Source organism: Triticum urartu, chromosome 2A (assembly GCF_056163025.1).
Source record: "Triticum urartu cultivar PI428250 chromosome 2A, HENAU_Tu73, whole genome shotgun sequence".
NCBI lineage: Eukaryota > Viridiplantae > Streptophyta > Magnoliopsida > Poales > Poaceae > Triticum > Triticum urartu.
The window spans coordinates 546,817,243-546,839,383 of NC_141874.1; the positions used below are offsets into that span (position 1 = coordinate 546,817,243).

The window sequence follows — 22,141 nt, forward strand, 5'->3', positions numbered from 1 at the left end:
GACGCAAAAACCGTGGATACTATTCAACCAACTCAGACACTAGGAGTAGAGATTTATTAGGTTACTGAATTTGTTTGCTTAATTAAGCTTCCGGTCACTAATAGATTGTTGGTGTAGGTAGGAAAAATTGGCTCTACACAAAACTTCTCTTCAGAAACATCTTGATTTTACAAAACCTACACGTAGCATTATATGTGCTTATATTCTTTTGGGTGCATGCTTGCCAATACGTTCAATAAATTGATCCTTTTGGTCTGCAACTTTTCATGTTTCGGTTTATTAGACGAAGAGTAGGCGTTACGGATTAGGTCATGGGTCTATACTGAGCTCTCCCAGTGGCACTGATGGAACTCTACAATTGTTTTTCTTTTTCTTACTTTGTGATTGATAGCCTACTTTAGATTCTCGGTACATTATGACATATGAATTATGAGTGCTAGATATTGATCCAAGGACTAGAACTGTAAAACTAAGAGATTGGGATCCCTACCGAGTCTGGGTCATCACATTCTAGGATTCAAGAATTTTGGTTGTGACACCCACCATGCGGTCCACGAAGCACAACCAACCTATTTCTTCGTGGCTTGCACTCAGAAGCCTCACTAGGGTAGATATTCACAAAGTTGGCAGTCTTCGGGCTCGCACAAACTGTTGCAGCCTTCACACAAAGAACTTGATAGGATCACAAGTGACTCCCCCGTCAATGATGCACTCATCATCCAAGAGTAATAAGCAAAGCATAATCACTTGATAAGAGCTCCTTGCAAGATCTTCAATCAAAACTTCTCTCAATAATCCATAGAAACACACTCTTACAAGGATAGAATTGTGGTGAAAAAAGCTGAGTTGTAGTGATGAGTTCTTGGCCTTCTAAGAATCAAGAAGTAAAAATGGAATCACACGACACTTCTTTCTTCTTCTTTTTGCCATAGATCTCTCTTTCTCTACGTGGTAGGTGGATGGGTTGAAGTGTCGTGTTTTTTTGTGTGGCAGATAATGATGAATGAAATGAATGTGGTGGTCAGCCACGAAGGGGTGTGAGTAGAGAATACATAGAGAGAGTCCAAAATCCAATTGTTCCTTAAAGGATAACTAAGGCTAGGAAGCACCGATGGAAGTCTAGAAGAACTACCGAATCAATTCAAATAAATTTGAACGGCCATGTCAATGTTCAAGAACCATACTCAGAAGTGCTGATGAAAGAATGAGACAAAATGTAGCACCTTTTTTAAGATAGAAAAACTCGGAAGAACTAGTAAAATCAATTGCTCGGTAGTACTATAGTAAACACAAGAGTTATCAGGATGATATTTACAGAAAAGAGCCAAATCACAACTTGAAAGTTCCGGACGAAAATGAGCGGAGGTACCAAACTCATGCCATGACCAGCAGATAAGCAAACTGAGACGACTCGAAAGTGATGATGAAATTTTTTGTGCTTGAAAGTGTCGGAGCAAACAAACAATGTTTCAAGGAGGAATCACTCGACAGTTCCATAACAAAATAAATGGTGGTTCCAAACCGTTAAAACTAGGTTTGACCTCTGAGTATGAATGACCCTAAGTGGTTCGGTAGTACCGGCAGAAAATCTTCGAAAGTACCAGACTTAGAGAAACTCATACAAAGGGAATGACTACGGAGATTTTCGAGGACTTTGGCTTAGGATCCATTCTTGGAGCTCAAACAAAGTATTTGCTTGTACCCCTCTTCATAGTATGGTTGTGATATACGCAATGTGAATCTTGTATTCGCCAAAAGTCCAGAAAATACATAACAAGAGCTCGAGGAGAACAACAACTAAAAAAGTTGTTTGAATGGGTCACAAGTGATCTTCCACTTGTAGCCAAACCTGATACACAATGAGATCACATGCTATAGACGAAATAAGCTCAATGAAACATCAGTCATCTCAATGGTTTTTCCATAGATCATCAAAACCAACGGGGGTACAATGGAGATGCACTTTCACCTAGCTATATAAAACCCCACTACAAGAGCTTCACTATAAGACGTCATAAATGCTGATGGGCGCTATGGAATATACTAAAAATATGTCTCCATTCAAGTGAAATGTGAGTGGTCGGATATCAACCTTCACGTGCTACTTGCACTAGCACTTGGCACCACAAGCCACAATAGAATACAATACAATACAACAGAAAAATACATGATACTAGTCACATTTGAAACTGTGAGCATACTGTTTTCTTACTCTACACGCCACCATGCATGGCTATGTTGAATCACTCTTGTGGTTTGCCACTGCTGGATCCCGCGAGATGGTACGGCGCAAATATAGAGTCGACTCTTGAACCGGTGTAACATGAGCAGCAGTGAAAACCTGATCTCCTCCTCTCGTATTTGCTCTTGAAATGCTCAAATTCCTGGCAACTCGCCACAACTGCATTTCCTTTGGCGTTTCGTTCACATATTTTCCGAAAAACTGTTTCAAGTGAGCTACATCCCTTGGTTGGTACTTGATTTCTATTGAGTTCAGTTTCTTGTGTCGAACAAGTGTTGGAACACATTGGTTGGGACATGTCTTTTTCGGCCCTGCCTTCCCTTTGCTCCTCTTCGGACGACCTAAAAACTGTTGTGTACAAGATTTTTTGTCTCAGGTGTACAAGAAACAAAGAACTAAAGTGTAGAGTGCAATTAAAAAGAGGCATGTACCTGGCAGCGGCGCAATCGGAGCTTCTCCAAATTAGGGGCATTCTCAAGGATTTTCATCAACACTTGGAGGTTGATTGCTCCAATATCACAACCGTCGAGAAGCAAGGTTCTTAGGTTTTCGAGGACCGGAAAATCTTGAGACTCATGGTCCAGCAATGCCTGAAATAAAAGAACAAGATAAAGATCCGCCCATGACCCATGTCTAAAACATCACCATCACACAGCTCACTATGTGTATAATTTACTGACCAAAATTCTATACCAACGTTTAGCTAATACTGTACGCTTTTGTCGCAATAATAATAATAATAATAATAATAATAATAATAATAATAATAATAATACTGTGCACTTTTAATATCGTGTTTTTAACCTTTGGTGTTGTGCATATTTTTTGTGCAGTTTCAGGTGAGTGATACAGAAAAGTAGGCAAATGGAATTAAGTTGCCCAATTTGGGGTGAGTCAAGTTCACAAAGAAAAAGAAGTTCGCAAAAAAAAAAGTTCACAAAGAAAATTGCGCTCATGAGATTCCTCAAAGAAAAAAGGGCTTATGAGAATTAGCACAAGCACTGCTAAAACACTCGAGATCCAAAAAAATGCGTACCGTGGTGGTGAACCCCGAGAGTTCTAATTTCGCGACATTGGTTAGTCGGCCGAGGAAGCTGCACATGGATCTCAGGAACGGGAGCTTGGCTTTGTAAGCCCGTTGGTCCATATCGTTTAGACAGATGGACGCCTCGACGAGCGATGGCAGCGCCTCGTTTCCTGGAGCTTTGGTCACCACCGAGGTCCTGCCGTCGCGGCCGAACGGGAGGACGAGGCGGAGGGAGGCGAGGCGAGGAGCTGCGATGGCCACGGTGTCAGTAGAGTAACTGACCGAATTGCTTGTGACTGCGAGGCTCTTGAGCGTGGGCGAGGCAATGGTGAGGGCCCCGTAGTAGTAGCAGTTGTCGAGGTGCAGGTCCTCGAGGACCGGCAACTGGCCGCCAATCTCCTCCCTGGAGCCGAGTCCTAGCGTCACGCCGGAGAGCCGGAGCCTCGTCAGGCGGCACGCGGCGGCGCCCATGTCTACGTGGCAGGGCGGCCACAGGATGCAGCCATTGACGAAGTCGCACTGGAGGTCGACGGTGGCCGGGCGGCGCGTGAGGCCGCGCCGGATCCACCTCCCAAAGCTCGTAGTGTTCATGGCCACACTGTTCATGGCATCGGCGAAGTGGAGGCGGAACGTGTCCAGAGGCGGCCGCGCGGCGGCGGGAGGACACAGCAGCATGGTGTCGGCGAAGTCCTCGAAGCGCTGGTACTGGAGGGAGCCGGGCGGGCCGCTGCCGGGGAACTCCCGCTGGTCGATGTCGACGCAGCGCACGGAGCGCCAGACGTGCCGCCAGCGCCGGGACAGCGCGCTCGTCCGCACGGCCTGCAGGGACCCGAGGCGCGAGAGGATGTCCTCCAGGAGGCAGTCCGGCAGGTCGCTCAGCCGGTCCGCGTCCACGGTAGCGCGCTTGCGGGACGGACCGAGGTGGCCGCAGTCTCCAGCCATATATGGTGACAGACAGGGATGAGGACGCTGGTTGCTTCCTCGGCGGCGGGGCTCGAACTTGATCGTGTCGACGAGTTGCTCCCTTGGGTGGCCTTATTTACGAGCCGTGTAGCCCGACTGCTGGGATGGTCCGTCTCCGACCCTACTGTGTATACGGGAGTAGCTAGCTTCGGCTGCGTGATGCGCATGCTGTGCGCAAGTGCTGAAGAGAACTGTTCGCTGAAACTCTCACGGACTATATCGGGCTCGGGGAACTCTTCCAGCGACATGTATCCGATTCGATGTCTGTGAATCTCTGAGGGGCGTCAACATCTAAACTATACATGTCCGGACACTAACCAGGCTGAAGAGAACTGTTCGCTGCAACCATCACGGGCTATATCGGGCTCGGAGAAGTCTTCCGGCGACATGTATCCGGTTCGATTTCTATGAATCTTTGAGGGGCAAAAGATCTAAATTACTCCTAACTCGAATCCTTTACTCACACTTTCATATCTGCACCTAACTCGAAGCCATTACTCACACTTATCCCTAAATTTAAGATCAATACTCAGTTTTGCTCGTGATGTTTTCGTTGACTCTTCTCTACTTTCTAAGCTTTTCTAGTATCCCTGAAATTTTTTGAGGAATGTCGTAAAGCTTAGAAAGTGGGAAGACGTGAAGGGAACATCGGACAGGGGTATTTCTATAAGAATACCATACAGGAAAATAGGGGCAAAACTAAATAGGTTGAAATAAGGGGTAAATGTAAGTAATGGGGTCAAGTTAGCGGCATAATTCAATTGTCCCTAAACTATAGCTCCACAATATTCAAGATATGTAGCATTTTTTACTCTCTTTTTTGACAAATGCTTGCTGGGCATGGGCATAACAAACGCTTTGTCTTTCCCCCGCGGCAGCCCATCACCATCTCCAATCCCTCCACACCCGCGCCACCACTGTAATCCGGTTCAACTCCCCTTTCTCCTCTGGATCAGGGTACCAACTTTTTGTGTCGTGCCGGATTTTATCGAGCAGCCCCCAGACTTGGACAATACTGAAGTCCATAAAAGCTCCTCCAGAGGCAGAGTTTACCATTTGCTTGCTCTGTCTATCTAGTCCTCCATAAAGGAAGTGTAAAACCTGTTGGATTATAGATAGCCTTTGACCCATGTAAGGCAATAATCCCTGGTTAATCTCTAAGGCTCATTTAGGTGCATGGCAAATGGCGGCAAGTTTAGTACCAAACTGCTACAGTAGTAAAAGTGAGACCCCTTTATAAGGGTTGTTGTCGGTGTCAAAACCGGCAGATCTCGGGTAGGGGGTCCCGAACTGTGCGTCTAAGGATCGAAGCTAACAGGAGGCAGGGGACACGATGTATACCCAGGTTCGGGCCCTCTTGATGGAGGTAATACCCTACTTCATGCTTGATTGACTTTGATGAGTATAGGGGTTACAAGAGTTGATCTACCACGAGATCGTAATGGCTAAACCCTAGATATCTAGCCTGTACGATTATGACTGCCCCTACAGACTAAAACCCTCCAGTTTATATGGACACCGGAGGGGGCTAGGGTTTGTACAGAGTCGGTTTACAAAGAAAGGAATCTTCATATCCGAACGCCAGCTTGCCTTCCACGCCAAGGAGAGTCCCATCCGGACACGGGAGGAAGCCCTCTATCTTGTATCTTCACGGCCCACTAGTCCGGCCCACGTCACATAGCCCGGGTGCCTGGGGACCCCCTAATCCAGGACTCCCTCAGTTGCTCTACCACATGGTATTGGGAACTTGGAAAGAAGAGTTGTACACGTGTGCTCCTCCTCCGCTGTCGCCCACCTCGACATGACGCGCGTGCCGAGGGTTGCGGGAATGAGCTAAACCTTATTTTGCCGGTGGGGAATGATTAATTAATTATGGATTAATTAACAAGTTGTTAACAGAAGTGCCACTGTCGGAGACATTGGACCGTGGGCTGTTTGCGAAAGGTGGTGGCCTAAGCCCATGTGTAAGTGCATCAAGTGCCCCCTTAGTGGTTTTGGAGTATTGAAGACAAATATGTTGAGGGACTAACGTATTTATGAGTGTATACAGAAGTTATAGTCCCTAAAGATTTGGTTTAACCCATGAAAGACAACCCCTAAAAATATATTTCTTCAAGTGAAGAATTTAGTCATGAAAATGGAACGGTCATTGAAGAAATTGATGTGAGGACTTTGAAGCTTGAAGACTTTTGTTTTTGTAGTTTCTTTCTTCTTATTTTGAGTCATAGGAAAAACCATATTCTTAAAGGGGGTCTAGGTGAATCATAGTTCACATCTCCAAAGTGATGCTCAAACATATACATACACAAGCCACTTCGAGTGAAATCTTTGGAAATCTCCGGAACAGATGACGAATTTGCTAGCGACACTTAAGAAGTTCATCTGGTCGCTCACAAATTTGGTCAGACTGAGGATTTAGGATTACGCCAATGCGATCTGTTTATCGTGAGGAAATTGAGTGCCCGATGAAATTGAGAGTTTAATTTTCTGACTGTTGATGCACCGCGGGCCGGCTGTCGAGTGGATCCTTATCCTAGCGACGATCGTGACTGAGAAAGGCATTTATGACAATTCATGTCGGGTTGCCCCTGACTATAAATAGCCACCCCCCACAACCACTTCTTCGTGAAGGAAATATGCCCTAGAGGCAATAATAATGTTATTATTTTATTTCCTTATATCATGATAAATGTTTATTATTCATGCTAGAATTGTATTATCCGGAAACATAATACTTGTGTGAATACATAGACAAACCAAACATCACTAGTATGCCTCTACTTGACTAGCTCGTTAATCGAAGATGGTTATGTTTCCTAACCATAGACATGTGTTGTCATTTGATTAATGGGATCACATCATTAGGAGAATGATGTGATTGACATGACCCATTCCATTAGCTTAGCACCCGATCGTTTAGTATGTTGCTATTGCTTTCTTCATGACTTATACATGTTCCTATAACTATGAGATTATGCAACTCCCGTTTACCGGAGGAACAATTTGTGTGCTATCAAACGTCACAACGTAACTGGGTGATTATAAAGGAGCTCTACAGGTGTCTCCAAAGGTAAATGTTGGGTTGGCGTATTTCGAGATTAGGATTTGTCACTCCGAGTGTCGGAGAGGTATCTCTGGGCCCTCTCGGTGATGCACATCACATAAGCCTTGCAAGCATTACAACTAATGAGTTAGTTGCAAGATGATGTATTACGAAACGAGTAAAGAGACTTGCCGGTAACGAGATTGAACTAGGTATTGAGATACCGACGATCGAATCTCGGGCAAGTAACATATCGATGACAAAGGGAACAACGTATGTTGTTATGCGGTCTGACCGATAAAGATCTTCGTAGAATATGTAGGAGCCAATATGAGCATCCAAGTTCCGCTATTGGTTATTGACCGGAGACGTGTCTCGGTCATGTCTACATTGTTCTCGAACCCGTAGGGTCCGCACGCTTAAGGTTTCGATGACAGTTATATTATGAGTTTATGCATTTTGATGTACCGAAGTTTGTTCGGAGTCCCAGATGTGATCACGGACATGACGAGGAGTCTCGAAATGGTCGAGACATAAATATTGATATATTGGAAGCCTATATTTGGATATCGGAAGTGTTCCGGGTGAAATCGGGATTTTACCGGAGTACCGGGAGGTTACCGGAACCCCTCGGGAGGTATATGGGTCTTAGTGGGCTTTAGTGGAAGAGAGGAGAGGTGGCCAGGGCTGGGCTGCGCGCCCCTCCCCCCTAGTCCGAATAGGACAAGGAGAGGGGGGCGGCGCCCCCCCTTCCTTCTCTGTCTCCTCTTTCCCCCTCCCGAATCCTATTCCAACTAGGAAAAGGGGGGAATCCTACTCCCGGTGGGAGTAGGGCTCCTCCTGGCGCGCCCTCCTCCTGGCCGGCCGCACCTCCCCTTGCTCCTTTATATATGGGGGCATGGGGCACCCCTAGACACACAAGTTGATCCACGTGATCATATTCTTAGCCGTGTGCGGTGCCCCCTTCCACCATAATCCTCGATAATATTGTAGCGGTGCTTAGGCGAAGCCTTGCGATGGTAGAACATCAAGATCGTCACCACGCCGTCGTGCTGACGGAACTCTTCCCCGACACTTTGCTGGATCGGAGTCCGCGGATCGTCATCGAGCTGAACGTGTGCTAAAACTCGGAGGTGCCGTAGTTTCGGTGCTTGATCGGTCGGGCCGTGAAGACGTACGACTACATCAACCGCGTTGTGCTAATGCTTCCGCTGTCGGTCTACAAGGGTACATAGATCACACTCTCCCCTCTCGTTGCTATGCATCACCATGATCTTGCGTGTGCGTAGGAAAATCTTGAAATTACTACGTTCCCCAACAGTGGCATCCGAGCCTAGGTTTTATGTGTTGATGTTATATGCACGAGTAGAACACAAGTGAGTTGTGGGCGATATAAGTCATACTGCTTACCAACATGTCATACTTTGGTTCGGCGGTATTGTTGGACGAAGCGGCCCAGACCGACATTACGCGTACGCTTACTCGAGACCGGTTCTCCCGACGTGCTTTGCACAAAGGTGGCTAGCGGGTGACAGTTTCTCCAACTTTAGTTGAACCGAGTGTGGCTACGCCCGGTCCTTGCGAAGGTTAAAACAACACCAACTTGACAAACTATCGTTGTGGTTTTGATGCGTAGGTAAGATTGGTTCTTGCTTAAGCCCGTAGCAGCCATGTAAAACTTGCAACAACAAAGTAGAGGACGTCTAACTTGTTTTTGCAGGGCATGTTGTGATGTGATATGGTCAAGACATGATGCTAAATTTTATTGTATGAGATGAACATGTTTTGTAACCGAGTTATCGGCAACCGGCAGGAGCCATATGGTTGTCGCTTTATTGTATGCAATGCAATCGCGCTGTAATGCTTTACTTTATCACTAAGTGGTAGCGATAGTCGTGGAAGCATAAGATTGGCGAGACGACAACGATGCTACGATGGAGATCATGTAGGGGAACGTAGCAATAATTCAAAATTTTCCTACGTGTCACCATGATCAATCTATGGAGTCATCTAGCAACGAGGGAGGAGTGGATCTACATACCCTTGTAGATCACACGCGGAAGCGTTCAAGAGAACGGGGTTGATGGAGTCGTACTCGTTGTGATCCAAATCACCGATGATCCTAGCGCCGAACGGACGGCACCTCCGCGTTCAACACACGTACGGAGCAGCGACGTCTCCTCCTTCTTGATCCAGCAAGGGGGGAGGAGAGGTTGATGGAGATCCAGCAGCACGACGGCGTGGTGGTGGAATTAGCGGGATTCTAACAGGGCTTCGCCAAGTGCTGCGGGAGGAGGGAGATGTGTCATGGGAGGGAGAGGGAGGCGCCAGGGCTTAGGTTCGGCTGCCCTCCCTTCCCCCCACTATACATAGGGCCAAGGGAGAGGGGGGGGGGCGCAGCCTTGGCCCTTCCTCCAAGGAAGGGTGCGGCCAGGGAGGAGTCCATCCTCCCCAAGGCACCTAGGAGGTGCCTTCCCCCTTTAGGACTCTTCCTTTCCCTTATCTCTTGGCGCATGGGCCTCTTGGGGCTGGTTCCCTTGGCCCATATAGGCCAAGGCGCACACCCCTACAGCCCATGTGGCCCCCCGGGGAAGGTGGACCCCCTTGGTGGACCCCCGGACCCCTTTCGGCACTCCCGGTACAATACCGATAATGCGCGTAACTTTTCCGGCGACCAAAACAAGACTTCCCATATATAAATCTTTACCTCCGGACCATTCCGGAACTCCTCGTGACATCCGGGATCTCATCCGGGACTCCGAACAACTTTCGGGTTACCGCATACTAATATCTCTACAACCCTAGCGTCACCGAACCTTAAGTGTGTAGACCCTACGGGTTCGGGAGACACGACTCTCCGGCCAATAACCAACTGCGGGATCTGGATACCCATGTTGGCTCCCACATGCTCCTCGATGATCTCATCGGATGAACCACGATGTCGAGGATTCAATCAATCCCGTATACAATTCCCTTTGTCTATCGGTACGATACTTGCCCGAGATTCGATCGTCGGTATCCCGATACCTTGTTCAATCTCGTTACCGGCAAGTCTCTTTACTCGTTCCGTAACACATCATCCCGTGATCAACTCCTTGATCACATTGTGCACATTATGATGATGTCCTACCGAGTGGGCCCAGAGATACCTCTCCGTTTACACGGAGTGACAAATCCCAGTCTCGATTCATGCCAACCCAACAGACACTTTCAGAGATACCTGTAGTGTACCTTTATAGCCACCCAGTTACGTTGTGACGTTTGGCACACCCAAAGTATTCCTACGGTATCCGGGAGTTGCACAATCTCATGGTCTAAGGAAATGATACTTGACATTAGAAAAGCTTTAGCATACGAACTACATGATCTTGTGCTAGGCTTAGGATTGGGTCTTGTCCATCACATCATTCTCCTAATGATGTGATCCCGTTATCAACGACATCCAATGTCCATGGTAAGGAAACCGTAACCATCTATTGATCAACGAGCTAGTCAACTAGAGGCTTACTAGGGACATGGTGTTGTCTATGTATCCACACATGTATCTGAGTTTCCTATCAATACAATTCTAGCATGGATAATAAACGATTATCATGAACGAGGAAATATAATAATAACTAATTTATTATTGCCTCTAGGGCATATTTCCAACAGATCAAGGTGTCGCGCCGGTGACGATGGTGATCATGACGGTGCTTCGAAGATGGAGATCACAAGCACAAGATGATGATGGCCATATCATATCACTTGTGTTGATTGCATGTGATGTTTATCTTTTATGCATCTTATCTTGCTTTGAATGACGGTAGCATTATAAGATGATCTCTCACTAATTATCAAGAAGTGTTCTCCCTGAGTATGCACCGTTGCGAAAGTTCTTCGTGCTGAGACACCACGTGATGATCGGGTGTGATAGGCTCTACGTTCAAATACAACGGGTGCAAAATAGTTGCACACGCGGAATACTCAGGTTATACTTGACGAGCCAAGCATATACAGATATGGCCTCGGAACACGGGGACCGAAAGGTCGAGCGTGAATCATATAGTAGATATGATCAACATAGTGATGTTCACCAATGAAACTACTCCATCTCACATGATGATCAGACATGGTTTAGTTGATTTGGATCACGTAATCACTTAGAGGATTAGAGGGATGTCTATCTAAGTGGGAGTTCTTTAAGTAATATGATTAATTGAACCTAAATTTATCATGAACTTAGTACCTGATAGTATCTTGCTTGTTTATGTTTGATTGTAGATAGATGGCCCGTGCTGTTGTTCCGTTGAATTTTAATGCGTTCCTTGAGAAAGGAAAGTTGAAAGATGATGGTAGCAATTACACGGACTGGGTCCATAACTTGAGGATTATCCTCATTGCTGCACAGAAGAATTACGTCCTGGAAGCACCGCTGGGTGCCAGGCCTGCTGCTGGAGCAACACCAGATGTTATGAATGTCCGGCAGAGCAAAGCTGATGACTACTCGATAGTTCAGTGTGCCATGCTTTACGGCTTAGAATCGGGACTTCAACGACGTTTTGAACGTCATGGAGCATATGAGATGTTCCAGGAGTTGAAGTTAATATTTCAAGCAAATGCCCGGATTGAGAGATATGAAGTCTCCAATAAGTTCTATAGCTGCAAGATGGAGGAGAACAGTTCTGTTAGTGCGCATATACTCAAAATGTCTGGGTATAATAATCACTTGATTCAATTGGGAGTTAATCTTCTAGATGATTGCGTCATTGACAGAATTCTTCAATCACTGCCACCAAGCTACAAGAGCTTCGTGATGAACTATAATATGCAAGGGATGAATAAGACTATTCCCGAGCTCTTTGCAATGCTGAAAGCTGCGGAGGTAGAAATCAAGAAGGAGCATCAAGTGTTGATGGTCAACAAGACCACTAGTTTCAAGAAAAAGGGCAAAGGGAAGAAGAAGGGGAACTTCAAAAAGAACAGCAAGCAAGTTGCTACTCAAGAGAAGAAACCCAAACCTGGACCTAAGCCTGAAACTGAGTGCTTCTACTGCAAGCAGACTGGTCACTGGAAGCGGAACTGCCCCAAGTATTTGGCGGATAAGAAGGATGGCAAGGTGAACAAAGGTATATGTGATATACATGTTATTGATGTGTACCTTACTAATGCTCGCAGTAGCACCTGGGTATTTGATACTGGTTCTGTTGCTGATATTTGCAACTCGAAACCGGGACTACGGATTAAGCGAAGATTGGCTAAGGACGAGGTGACGATGCGCGTGGGAAATGGTTCCAAAGTCGATGTGATCGCAGTCGGCACGCTACCTCTACATCTACCTTCGGGATTAGTATTAGACCTAAATAATTGTTATTTGGTGCTAGCGTTAAGCATGAACATTATATCTGGATCTTGTTTGATGCGAGACGGTTATTCATTTAAATCTGAGAATAATGGTTGTTCTATTTACATGAGTAATATCTTTTATGGTCATGCACCCTTAAAGAGTGGTCTATTCTTATTAAATCTCGATAGTAGTGACACACATATTCATAGTGTTGAAGCCAAAAGATGCAGAGTTGATAATGATAGTGCAACTTATTTATGGCACTGCCGTTTGGGTCATATCGGTATAAAGCGCATGAAGAAACTCCATACTGATGGGCTTTTGGAACCACTTGATTATGAATCACTTGGTACTTGCGAACCGTGCCTTATGGGTAAGATGACAAAAACACTGTTCTCCGGTACCATGGAGAGAGCAACAGATTTATTGGAAATCATACATACAGATGTATGTGGTCCGATGAATGTTGAGGCTCGTGGCGGATATCGTTATTTTCTCACCTTCACAGATGACTTAAGCAGATATGGGTATATCTACTTAATGAAACATAAGTCTGAAATGTTTGAAAAGTTCAAAGAATTTCAGAGTGAAGTTGAAAATCATCGTAACAAGAAAATAAAATTACTATGATCTGATCGTGGAGGAGAATATTTGAGTTACGAGTTTGGTGTACATTTGAAACAATTTGGAATAGTTTCGCAACTCACGCCACCCGGAACACCACAGCGTAATGGTGTGTCCGAACATCATAATCGTACTTTACTAGATATGGTGCGATCTATGATGTCTCTTACTGATTTACCGCTATCGTTTTGGGGATATGCTCTAGAGACGGCCGCATTCACGTTAAATAGGGCACCATCAAAATCCGTTGGGACGACGCCTTATGAACTTTGGTTTGGCAAGAAACCAAAGTTGTCGTTTCTGAAAGTTTGGGGCCGTGATGCTTATGTGAAAAAGCTTCAACCTGATAAGCTCGAACCCAAATCGGAGAAATGTGTCTTCATAGGATATCCAAAGGAAACTATTGGATACACCTTCTATCATAGATCCGAAGGCAATACTTTTGTTGCTAAATTTGGAAACTTTCTGGAGAAGGAGTTTCTCTCGAAAGAAGTGAGTGGGAGGAAAGTAGAACTTGATGAGGTAACTGTACCTGCTCCCTTATTGGAAAGTAGTTCATCACAGAAAACGGTTTCCGTGACACCTACACCAATTAGTGAGGAAGCTAATGATAATGATCATGAAACTTCAGAACAAGATACTACTGAACCTCGTAGATCAACCAGAGTAAGATCCGCGCCAGAGTGGTACGGTAATCCTGTTCTGGAAGTCATGCTACTAGATCATGATGAACCTACGAACTATGAAGAAGCGATGGTGAGCCCAGATTCCGCAAAATGGCTTGAAGACATGAAATCTGAGATGGGATCCATGTATGAGAATAAAGTATGGACTTTGGTTGACTTGCCCAATGATCGGCAAGCAATTGAGAATAAATGGATCTTCAAGAAGAAGACCGACGCTGACGGTAATATTACTGTCTACAAAGCTCGACTTGTCGCAAAAGGTTTTTGGCAAGTTCAAGGGATTGACTACGATAAGACCTTGTCACCCGTAGCGATGCTTAAGTCTGTCCAAATCATGTTAGCAATTTCCGCATTTTATGATTATGAAATTTGGCAAATGGATGTCAAAACTGCATTCCTGAATGGATTTCTGCAAAAAGAGTTGTATATGATGCAGCCGGAAGGTTTTGTCGATCCAAAGGGAGCTAACAAAGTGTGCAAGCTCCAGCGATCCATTTATGGACTGGTGCAAGCCTCTCGGAGTTGGAATAAACGCTTTGATAGTGTGATCAAAGCATTTGGTTTTGTACAGACTTTTGGAGAAGCCTGTATTTACAAGAAAGTGAGTGGGGGCTCTGTAGCATTTCTGATATTATATGTAGATGACATATTGCTAATCGGAAATGATATAGAATTTCTGGATAGCATAAAAGGATACTTGAATAAGAGTTTTTCAATGAAAGACCTCGGTGAAGCTGCTTACATATTGGGCATTAAAATCTATAGAGATAGATCAAGACGCTTAATTGGACTTTCACAAAGCACATACCTTGACAAAATTTTGAAGAAGCTCAAAATGGATCAAGCAAAGAAAGGATTCTTGCCTGTGTTACAAGGTGTGAAATTGAGTAAGACTCAATCCCCGACCAATGCAGAAGATAGAGAGAAAATGAAAGATGTTCCCTATGCTTCAGCCATAGGCTCTATCATGTATGCAATGCTGTGTACCAGACCTGATGTGTGTCTTGCTATAAGTCTAGCAGGGAGGTACCAAAGTAATCCAGGAGTGGATCACTGGACAACGGTCAAGAACATCCTGAAATACCTGAAAACGACTAAGGATATGTTTCTCATATATGGAGGTGACAAAGAGCTCATCATAAATGGTTACGTTGATGCAAGCTTTGACACTGATCCGGACGATTCTAAATCGCAAACCGGATACGTGTTTACATTAAACAGTGGAGCTGTCAGTTGCTGTAGTTCTAAACAAAGCGTTGTGGCGGGATCTACATGTGAAGCAGAGTACATAGCTGCTTCGGAAGCAGCAAACGAAGGAGTCTGGATGAAGGAGTTCAAATCCGATCTAGGTGTCATACGTAGTGCATCGGGTCCAATGAAAATCTTTTGTGACAATACTGGTGCAATTGCCTTAGCAAAAGAATCCAGATTTCACAAGAGAACCAAGCACATCAAGAGACGCTTCAATTCCATCCGGGATCTAGTCCAGGTGGGAGACATAGAGATTTGCAAGATACATACGGATCTGAATATAGCAGACCCATTGACTAAGCCTCTTCCACGAGCAAAACATGATCAACACCAAAGCTCCATGGGTGTTAGAATCATTACTGTGTAATCTAGATTATTGACTCTAGTGCAAGTGGGAGACTCAAGGAAATATGCCCTAGAGGCAATAATAATGTTATTATTTTATTTCCTTATATCATGATAAAAGTTTATTATTCATGCTAGAATTGTATTATCCAGAAACATAATACTTGTGTGAATACATAGACAAACCAAACGTCACTAGTATGCCTCTACTTGACTAGCTCGTTAATCGAAGATGGTTATGTTTCCTAACCATAGACATGTGTTGTCATTTGATTAATGGGATCACATCATTAGGAGAATGATGTGATTGACATGACCCATTCCATTAGCTTAGCACCCGATCATTTAGTATGTTGCTATTGCTTTCTTCATGACTTATACATGTTCCTATAACTATGAGATTATGCAACTCTCGTTTACCGGAGGAACACTTTGTGTGCTATCAAACGTCACAACGTAACTGGGTGATTATAAAGGAGCTCTACAGGTGTCTACAAAGGTAAATGTTGGGTTGGCGTATTTCGAGATTAGGATTTGTCACTCCGAGTGTCGGAGAGGTATCTCTGGGCCCTCTCGGTGATGCACATCACATAAGCCTTGCAAGCATTACAACTAATGAGTTAGTTGCAAGATGATGTATTACGAAACGAGTAAAGAGACTTGCCGGTAACGAGATTGAACTAGGTATTGAGATACCGACGATTGAATCTCGGGCAAGTAACATATCGATGACAAAGGGAACAACGTATGTTGTTATGCGGTCTGACCGATAAAGATCTTCGTAGAATATGTAGGAGCCAATATGAGCATCCAGGTTCCGCTATTGGTTATTGACCGGAGACGTGTCTCGGTCATGTCTACATTGTTTTCGAACCCGTAGGGTCCGCACGCTTAAGGTTTCGATGACAGTTATATTATGAGTTTATGCATTTTGATGTACCGAAGTTTGTTCAGAGTCCCGGATGTGATCACGGACATGACGAGGAGTCTCGAAATGGTCGAGACATAAAGATTGATATATTGGAAGCCTATATTTGGATATCGGAAGTGTTCCGGGTGAAATCAGGATTTTACCGGAGTACCGGGAGGTTACCGAAACCCCCCCAGGAGGTATATGGGCCTTAGTGGGCTTTAGTGGAAGAGAGGAGAGGTGGCCAGGGCTGGGCCGCGCGCCCCTCCCCCTAGTCCGAATAGGACAAGGAGAGGGGGGCGGCGCCCCCCTTCCTTCTCTCTCTCCTCTTTCCCCCTCCCGAATCCTATTCCAACTAGGAAAAGGGGGGAATCCTACTCCCGGTGGGAGTAGGACTCCTCCTGGCGCGCCCTCCTCCTGGCCGGCCGCACCTCCCCTTGCTCCTTTATATACGGGGGCAGGGGGCACCCCTAGACACACAAGTTGATCCACGTGATCACATTCTTAGCCGTGTGCGGTGCCCCCTTCCACCATAATCCTCGATAATATTGTAGCGGTGCTTAGGCGAAGCCCTGCGACGGTAGAACATCAAGATCGTCACCACGCCGTCGTGCTGACGGAACTCTTCCCCGACACTTTGCTGGATCGGAGTCCGGGGATCGTCATCGAGCTGAACGTGTGCTAGAACTCAGAGGTGCCGTAGTTTCGGTGCTTGATCGATCGGGCCGGGAAGACGTACGACTACATCAATCGCGCTGTGCTAACGCTTCCGCTGTCGGTCTACAAGGGTACGTAGATCACACTCTCCCCTCTCGTTGCTATGCATCACCATGATCTTGCGTGTGCGTAGGAATTTTTTTGAAATTACTACGTTCCCCAACACTTCGTTGGCTGCTCAGAGAGAACTTGACACTTGTCATTTGAGAGCAGCCCATCCTCTGGCGACTTTGAGAGAATCCTAAATGAGGAAAAAGTCACCAGAGCAAAAGTGATTGAGCATCACTGAAGAGATCGATCTGTGTGATCTGACGTCTGTTACCTTTGAAGACCATCATTCTTCCAGACAGTTAGGCGTCATGTTTTGGGCACCCAAGAGTCATTATGGTGTGCCGGTGAACAAGTTTGTGAAGGTTTTCGAAGTTTGCCTTGAAGACGTACCACGAGTGATTGTGCGAGGTCTAAGTGACCTTAGTTGAAGAGGAATACAATGAGGACTGTGTGTCCTCTGTGTTCGTCTTAGCCGCCTCAACCAGGCGTACAGTTGATACAACAACTGAAACTGGCCTACCAAATCGTTGTGTCTTCATCAAGCCTACCTGGTTTCAAATTCCTCAACTGTTACCTTACGTTATTCTGCTGATGAAGAATTTGTGATCTACCTTTTAACGTATTTGAATTGAAGACTTTCATCATGCTGTCATTCATTTCTTCAGTTCATCTTTTTCATGCTTGTATGATCGCATGTTTTTCACCTATATGTATCTTGTATGCATGCTTTCTGTTTCTGTGATTATTTAGTTTTCTCGCATTTCTATTTCTTCACTCTGATCTTCGTCAAATTCATCAGAGCTTGATGATTTCCAAAAATCTCCCATTCAACCCCCTCTCGGAGTAAACCCGCGCTTTCACCATGCCCATCTACCCGACGGTCTATATAAGGAGGCGCTGGCTTATGGAGTGAAGCAGAACTCACTCACTCCCTCCTGCATAACCCTAGACGTCGTCTACTGTTCCTCTCTTTCCATGTAGGGTGTGTTCTATCAGTGGCCATAGACCAAGTTAGGCCAAAAGCCTAAACTTGGGGGAGCACGTATTCTCACCGACATTACATTCATGTTATCACATATTCATTTCATGACGGTGTTGATCGTTTTGTTTATTCATTCACGTTCGCTGTTTCTTTTGTGTATTTGAAAAACTTCGGAAAAATTGTTGTTTCTCGCTTTTTTGTTTTTCTTTTCATTTTAGTTGGTTCGTAGTATTAAAAGAAAATCCAAAAAGATTTTTCATTTCTTCTTCTTTTTTGTTGGGAGTTCTTCAGCGTAAATAGTATTTCTCGCTTTTTGGGTTTTTTCTATCATTTGCTTTCTTCAAAAAACTAAAAACTTCAAAAATATTTCAATGTGTTTATCTAAGTCTCATTTCTTTTCTCGAGTCATCGTAAGGAGAAGATTTCATAAGAATTGTCAAGTGGTTCGTATATGCTTTATTGTTGATCTAATGAAGGGCAGTATTTCCTCATCTTCTCCTTTGTATAAAGTGTTTGCAGATTTCAGCTTAGTCCACGACACTCTTGCACTATTATAATTTTCACATCCTTCAGTCGTGCAAGTGAAAGACAATAATGACGATGATTTGATGAAGTGACTATGGCAAAGAAAGCTAGTATGAACTCTTGTTGTTTTTGTTTTTGTAAATATGTTTAACTCAGTAGTTCTGGTTCAGCATATTACGAGTAAACATGTCTGTGATGACAATTAGAGATTATAATTTCTCATGCCATGCTTAAGTAGATATGAGTGGGTAATATGTTACTTTGTGTGTCAACATGCATTAAATTGGTCATGATGTAGTATGTTAGGATGGTATTCTCCTCTCAAGATTCAAGTGGCTTGACTTGGTACATGTTCACACATGTAGTTGATTCAAACCCAACACAACCTTTATGATATTTATGTTCTGAGCATTTATATCCTCCTCATGCTCATGTTCAATGTTAATTATTCAAAACGCATGATTATGACCGATGCCGCTCTCTATTTGGTTGCTTCTCAATCTATTTACTAGTCTTCACCTATACTAAGCGGGAATACTACTTGTGCATCCAAAACCCTGAAACAGAAGTTGTGCCATAAGAATCCACCATATCTACCTATATACGGTATTACCCCGCTGTTCCAAGTAAATTTTCACATGCCACCCCTAATCTTTCAAATAAATTCTGTTTTGTGTGCCTATATCACTCATGGAGCGACGGGGCGGTCAATAACTTTTGTGCTAAGTGTATTTAACTCGCAACCAGAGTTTATTTGCTCGTCAACTTTGAGGGGGGGTGGTAATAAGGATGCCCAATTCTATTTTATAAAAAAATAAACTCCGCTTGGACAGTTGATTGTTGCAGGGCACCCGAGGATTCGGCAGGCCATGGATTGTGTCGGTATGGTTGTGGGAGAGAATTTTTTTTCTTTTGGGAACCACCATTAACGTGTTTAGCATGGAAGATATTGAAAACCCGTGTCATCACATTGACAAAAAAAGCACACCACTCAAAATGTATTCATCTATGTTTTAGCTTCGAGCTCTGGCACTGCTGCAAATCTCTGGTCCCCTCTACGAAGGGCCATTCTTTTACTTCCATACTTTTAGGGTTTTTATCATTTATGCCATTGGTTGTGTTTCACTACTCGGGTTTGCTACTAGGAATTTCAACTGCTCAAAAATGCCATAGCTTCGTTAGGCACATGCTAAAAAATTCCACTGGAAACCATTATTGTCAGCTCAAATCCCATTTACCATGTCATAATGACCAAAATACCTATATAACAACATGTCAGCTCTCCTCTATCTCACTATGATAAAGTGTGGGTCCCACTTGATCCCAATAGCATTCTTATTTTCCGTAAAATTATTCGCTTGCTTACTGCTAACAAGTGGGGTGCAAACTTATCATTGTGAGATAGAGAGAGCTGACATGTGGGTATAGGTGTATTTTCATCATATAACATTGTCAATGAGTTTGACCTGAAAATAATGATGTCTAATGGCATTTCTGAGCAAACATCTAATGGAACGATGGCATTTTTTATATATCTAATGGCATTTTTTAGCAAGCATCTCATGAAACGATGGCACTTTTGAGTAGTAGCAATTTCTAATGGGAAAACTGAGTAGTGGGACACAACTAATGGCATAAATGATAAAAACTCTTACTTTTATTGTCGAGTCATCACCTTCTCATTCAGGTGCCAACCTTGAGAGCGCTATTGTCATTCTTAGTTTAACATGCATTGGGTCTAGTTAATGTTGGATGTGAGCATGAATGGGTGTCTTATACCCTTGTCGGTGTCAAAACCGGCCGATCTCGGGTAGGGGTGAGAACACACAAGTATAGGGGATCGCAACATTTTTCGATAAGTAAGAGTGTCGAACCCAACAAGGAGATAAAGGTAGAACAAATATTCCCTCAGGTTCTATCGACCACCGATACAACTCTACGCACGCTTAACGTTCACTTTACCTAGAACAAGTATGAAAGTAGAAGTACTTTGTAGGTGTTGTTGGATAGGTTTGCAAGATAATAAAGAGTACGTAAATAAAAAGTAGGGGCTGTTTAGATAAAGAAACAATAAAGTAAATATAGCGAGTGTGGAAAAGTGGTGGTAGGAGTTGCGAAATTGCCCCTAAGCAATTGACTACTTTACTAGACCGATAGCAAGTATTATGTGGGAGAGGCCACTGCTAGCATGTCATCCCTGACTTGGAATTCTATGCACTTATGATTGGAACTATTAGCAAGCATCCGCAACTACTAATGTTTATTAAGGTAAAACCCAACCATAGCATTAAGATATATTGGTCCCACTTCAATCCCGTATGCATCAATTTCTATGCTAGGTTAAAGCTTCTGTCACTCTTGCCCTCCAATACATAGTCCTATCAACATACAACTAACCCTAGGGTGTGATCCACGCACGCAATCATATGATGGGCACCAAAGGACAGCAACATAACCACAAGAAAATTAAATCAATCATAGCAATTCATCAACCACCGATAGGACAACGAAAATCTACTCAGACATCATAGGATGGCAACACATCATTGGATAATAATATGAAGCATAAAGCACCATGTTCAAGTAGAGGGTACAGCGGGTTGTGGGAGAGTGGACCGCTGTAGATAGAGGGGGGAAGGTGATGGAGATGTTGGTGAAGATGGCGGAGGTGTTGGTGTAGATCGCGGTGATGACGATGGCCCCCGGCGGTGTTCCGGCGCCACCGGAAGCGAGGGGGAGAGAGCCCCCCCTCCTTCTTCTTCCTTGACCTTCTCCCTAGATGGTAGAAGGGTTTCCCCTCTGGTCCATGGCCTCCATGGCACGGGAGGGGCGAGAGCCCCTCCAAGATTGGATCTGTCTCTCTGTCTCTCTCTGTTTCTGTGTTCTCAGATTCTTCCCTTTCACAGTTTCTTATATTCCCGAAGATCCGTAACTCCGATTGGGCTGAAATTTTAACACGATCTTGATCCAGATATTAGCTTTCTTGCGGCGAAAGAAGGGCATCAACCGCCTTACGGGTGGCCCACAAGGGTCAGCGACGTGCCTAGGGGGGGCAGGCGCGCCCCCTGCCTCGTGGCCACCTCGGGCACCGTCTCGCGTGGATTTTTCTTCCCAAAAATCATATATATTACAAAAAAAATCTCCGTCAATTTTTATCCCATTTGGACTCCGTTTGATATGGATATTCCACGAAACAAAAAAACATGCAACAAACAGGAACTGGCGCTGGGCACTGGATCAATATGTTAGTCCCAAAAATAATATAAAAAGTTGCCAAAAGTATATGAAAGTTGTAGAGTATTGGCATGGAACAATCCAAAAATTATAGATATGACGGAGACGTATCAGCATCCCCAAGCTTAATTCCTGCTCGTCCTCGAGTAGGTAAATGATAAAAAAGATAATTTTTGATGTGGAATGCTACCTAGCATAATCTTGATCACGTATCT

At 44.4% G+C, this 22,141-nt stretch overlaps 1 protein-coding gene across 1 annotated transcript; it reads right to left on the bottom strand.

The window, feature by feature from the left end:
- Positions 1-2,233: 2,233 nt before the first annotated feature.
- Positions 2,234-4,211, bottom strand: LOC147985834 (MEIOTIC F-BOX protein MOF-like). Its single transcript, XM_087539941.1, has 3 exons — positions 3,279-4,211; positions 2,674-2,832; positions 2,234-2,590 (listed from the first exon to the last, which is right to left on the bottom strand). Exons 1-3 carry the CDS (start codon positions 4,209-4,211, stop codon positions 2,234-2,236), a joined length of 1,449 nt encoding a protein of 482 aa, XP_087396067.1.
- Positions 4,212-22,141: the final 17,930 nt, after the last annotated feature.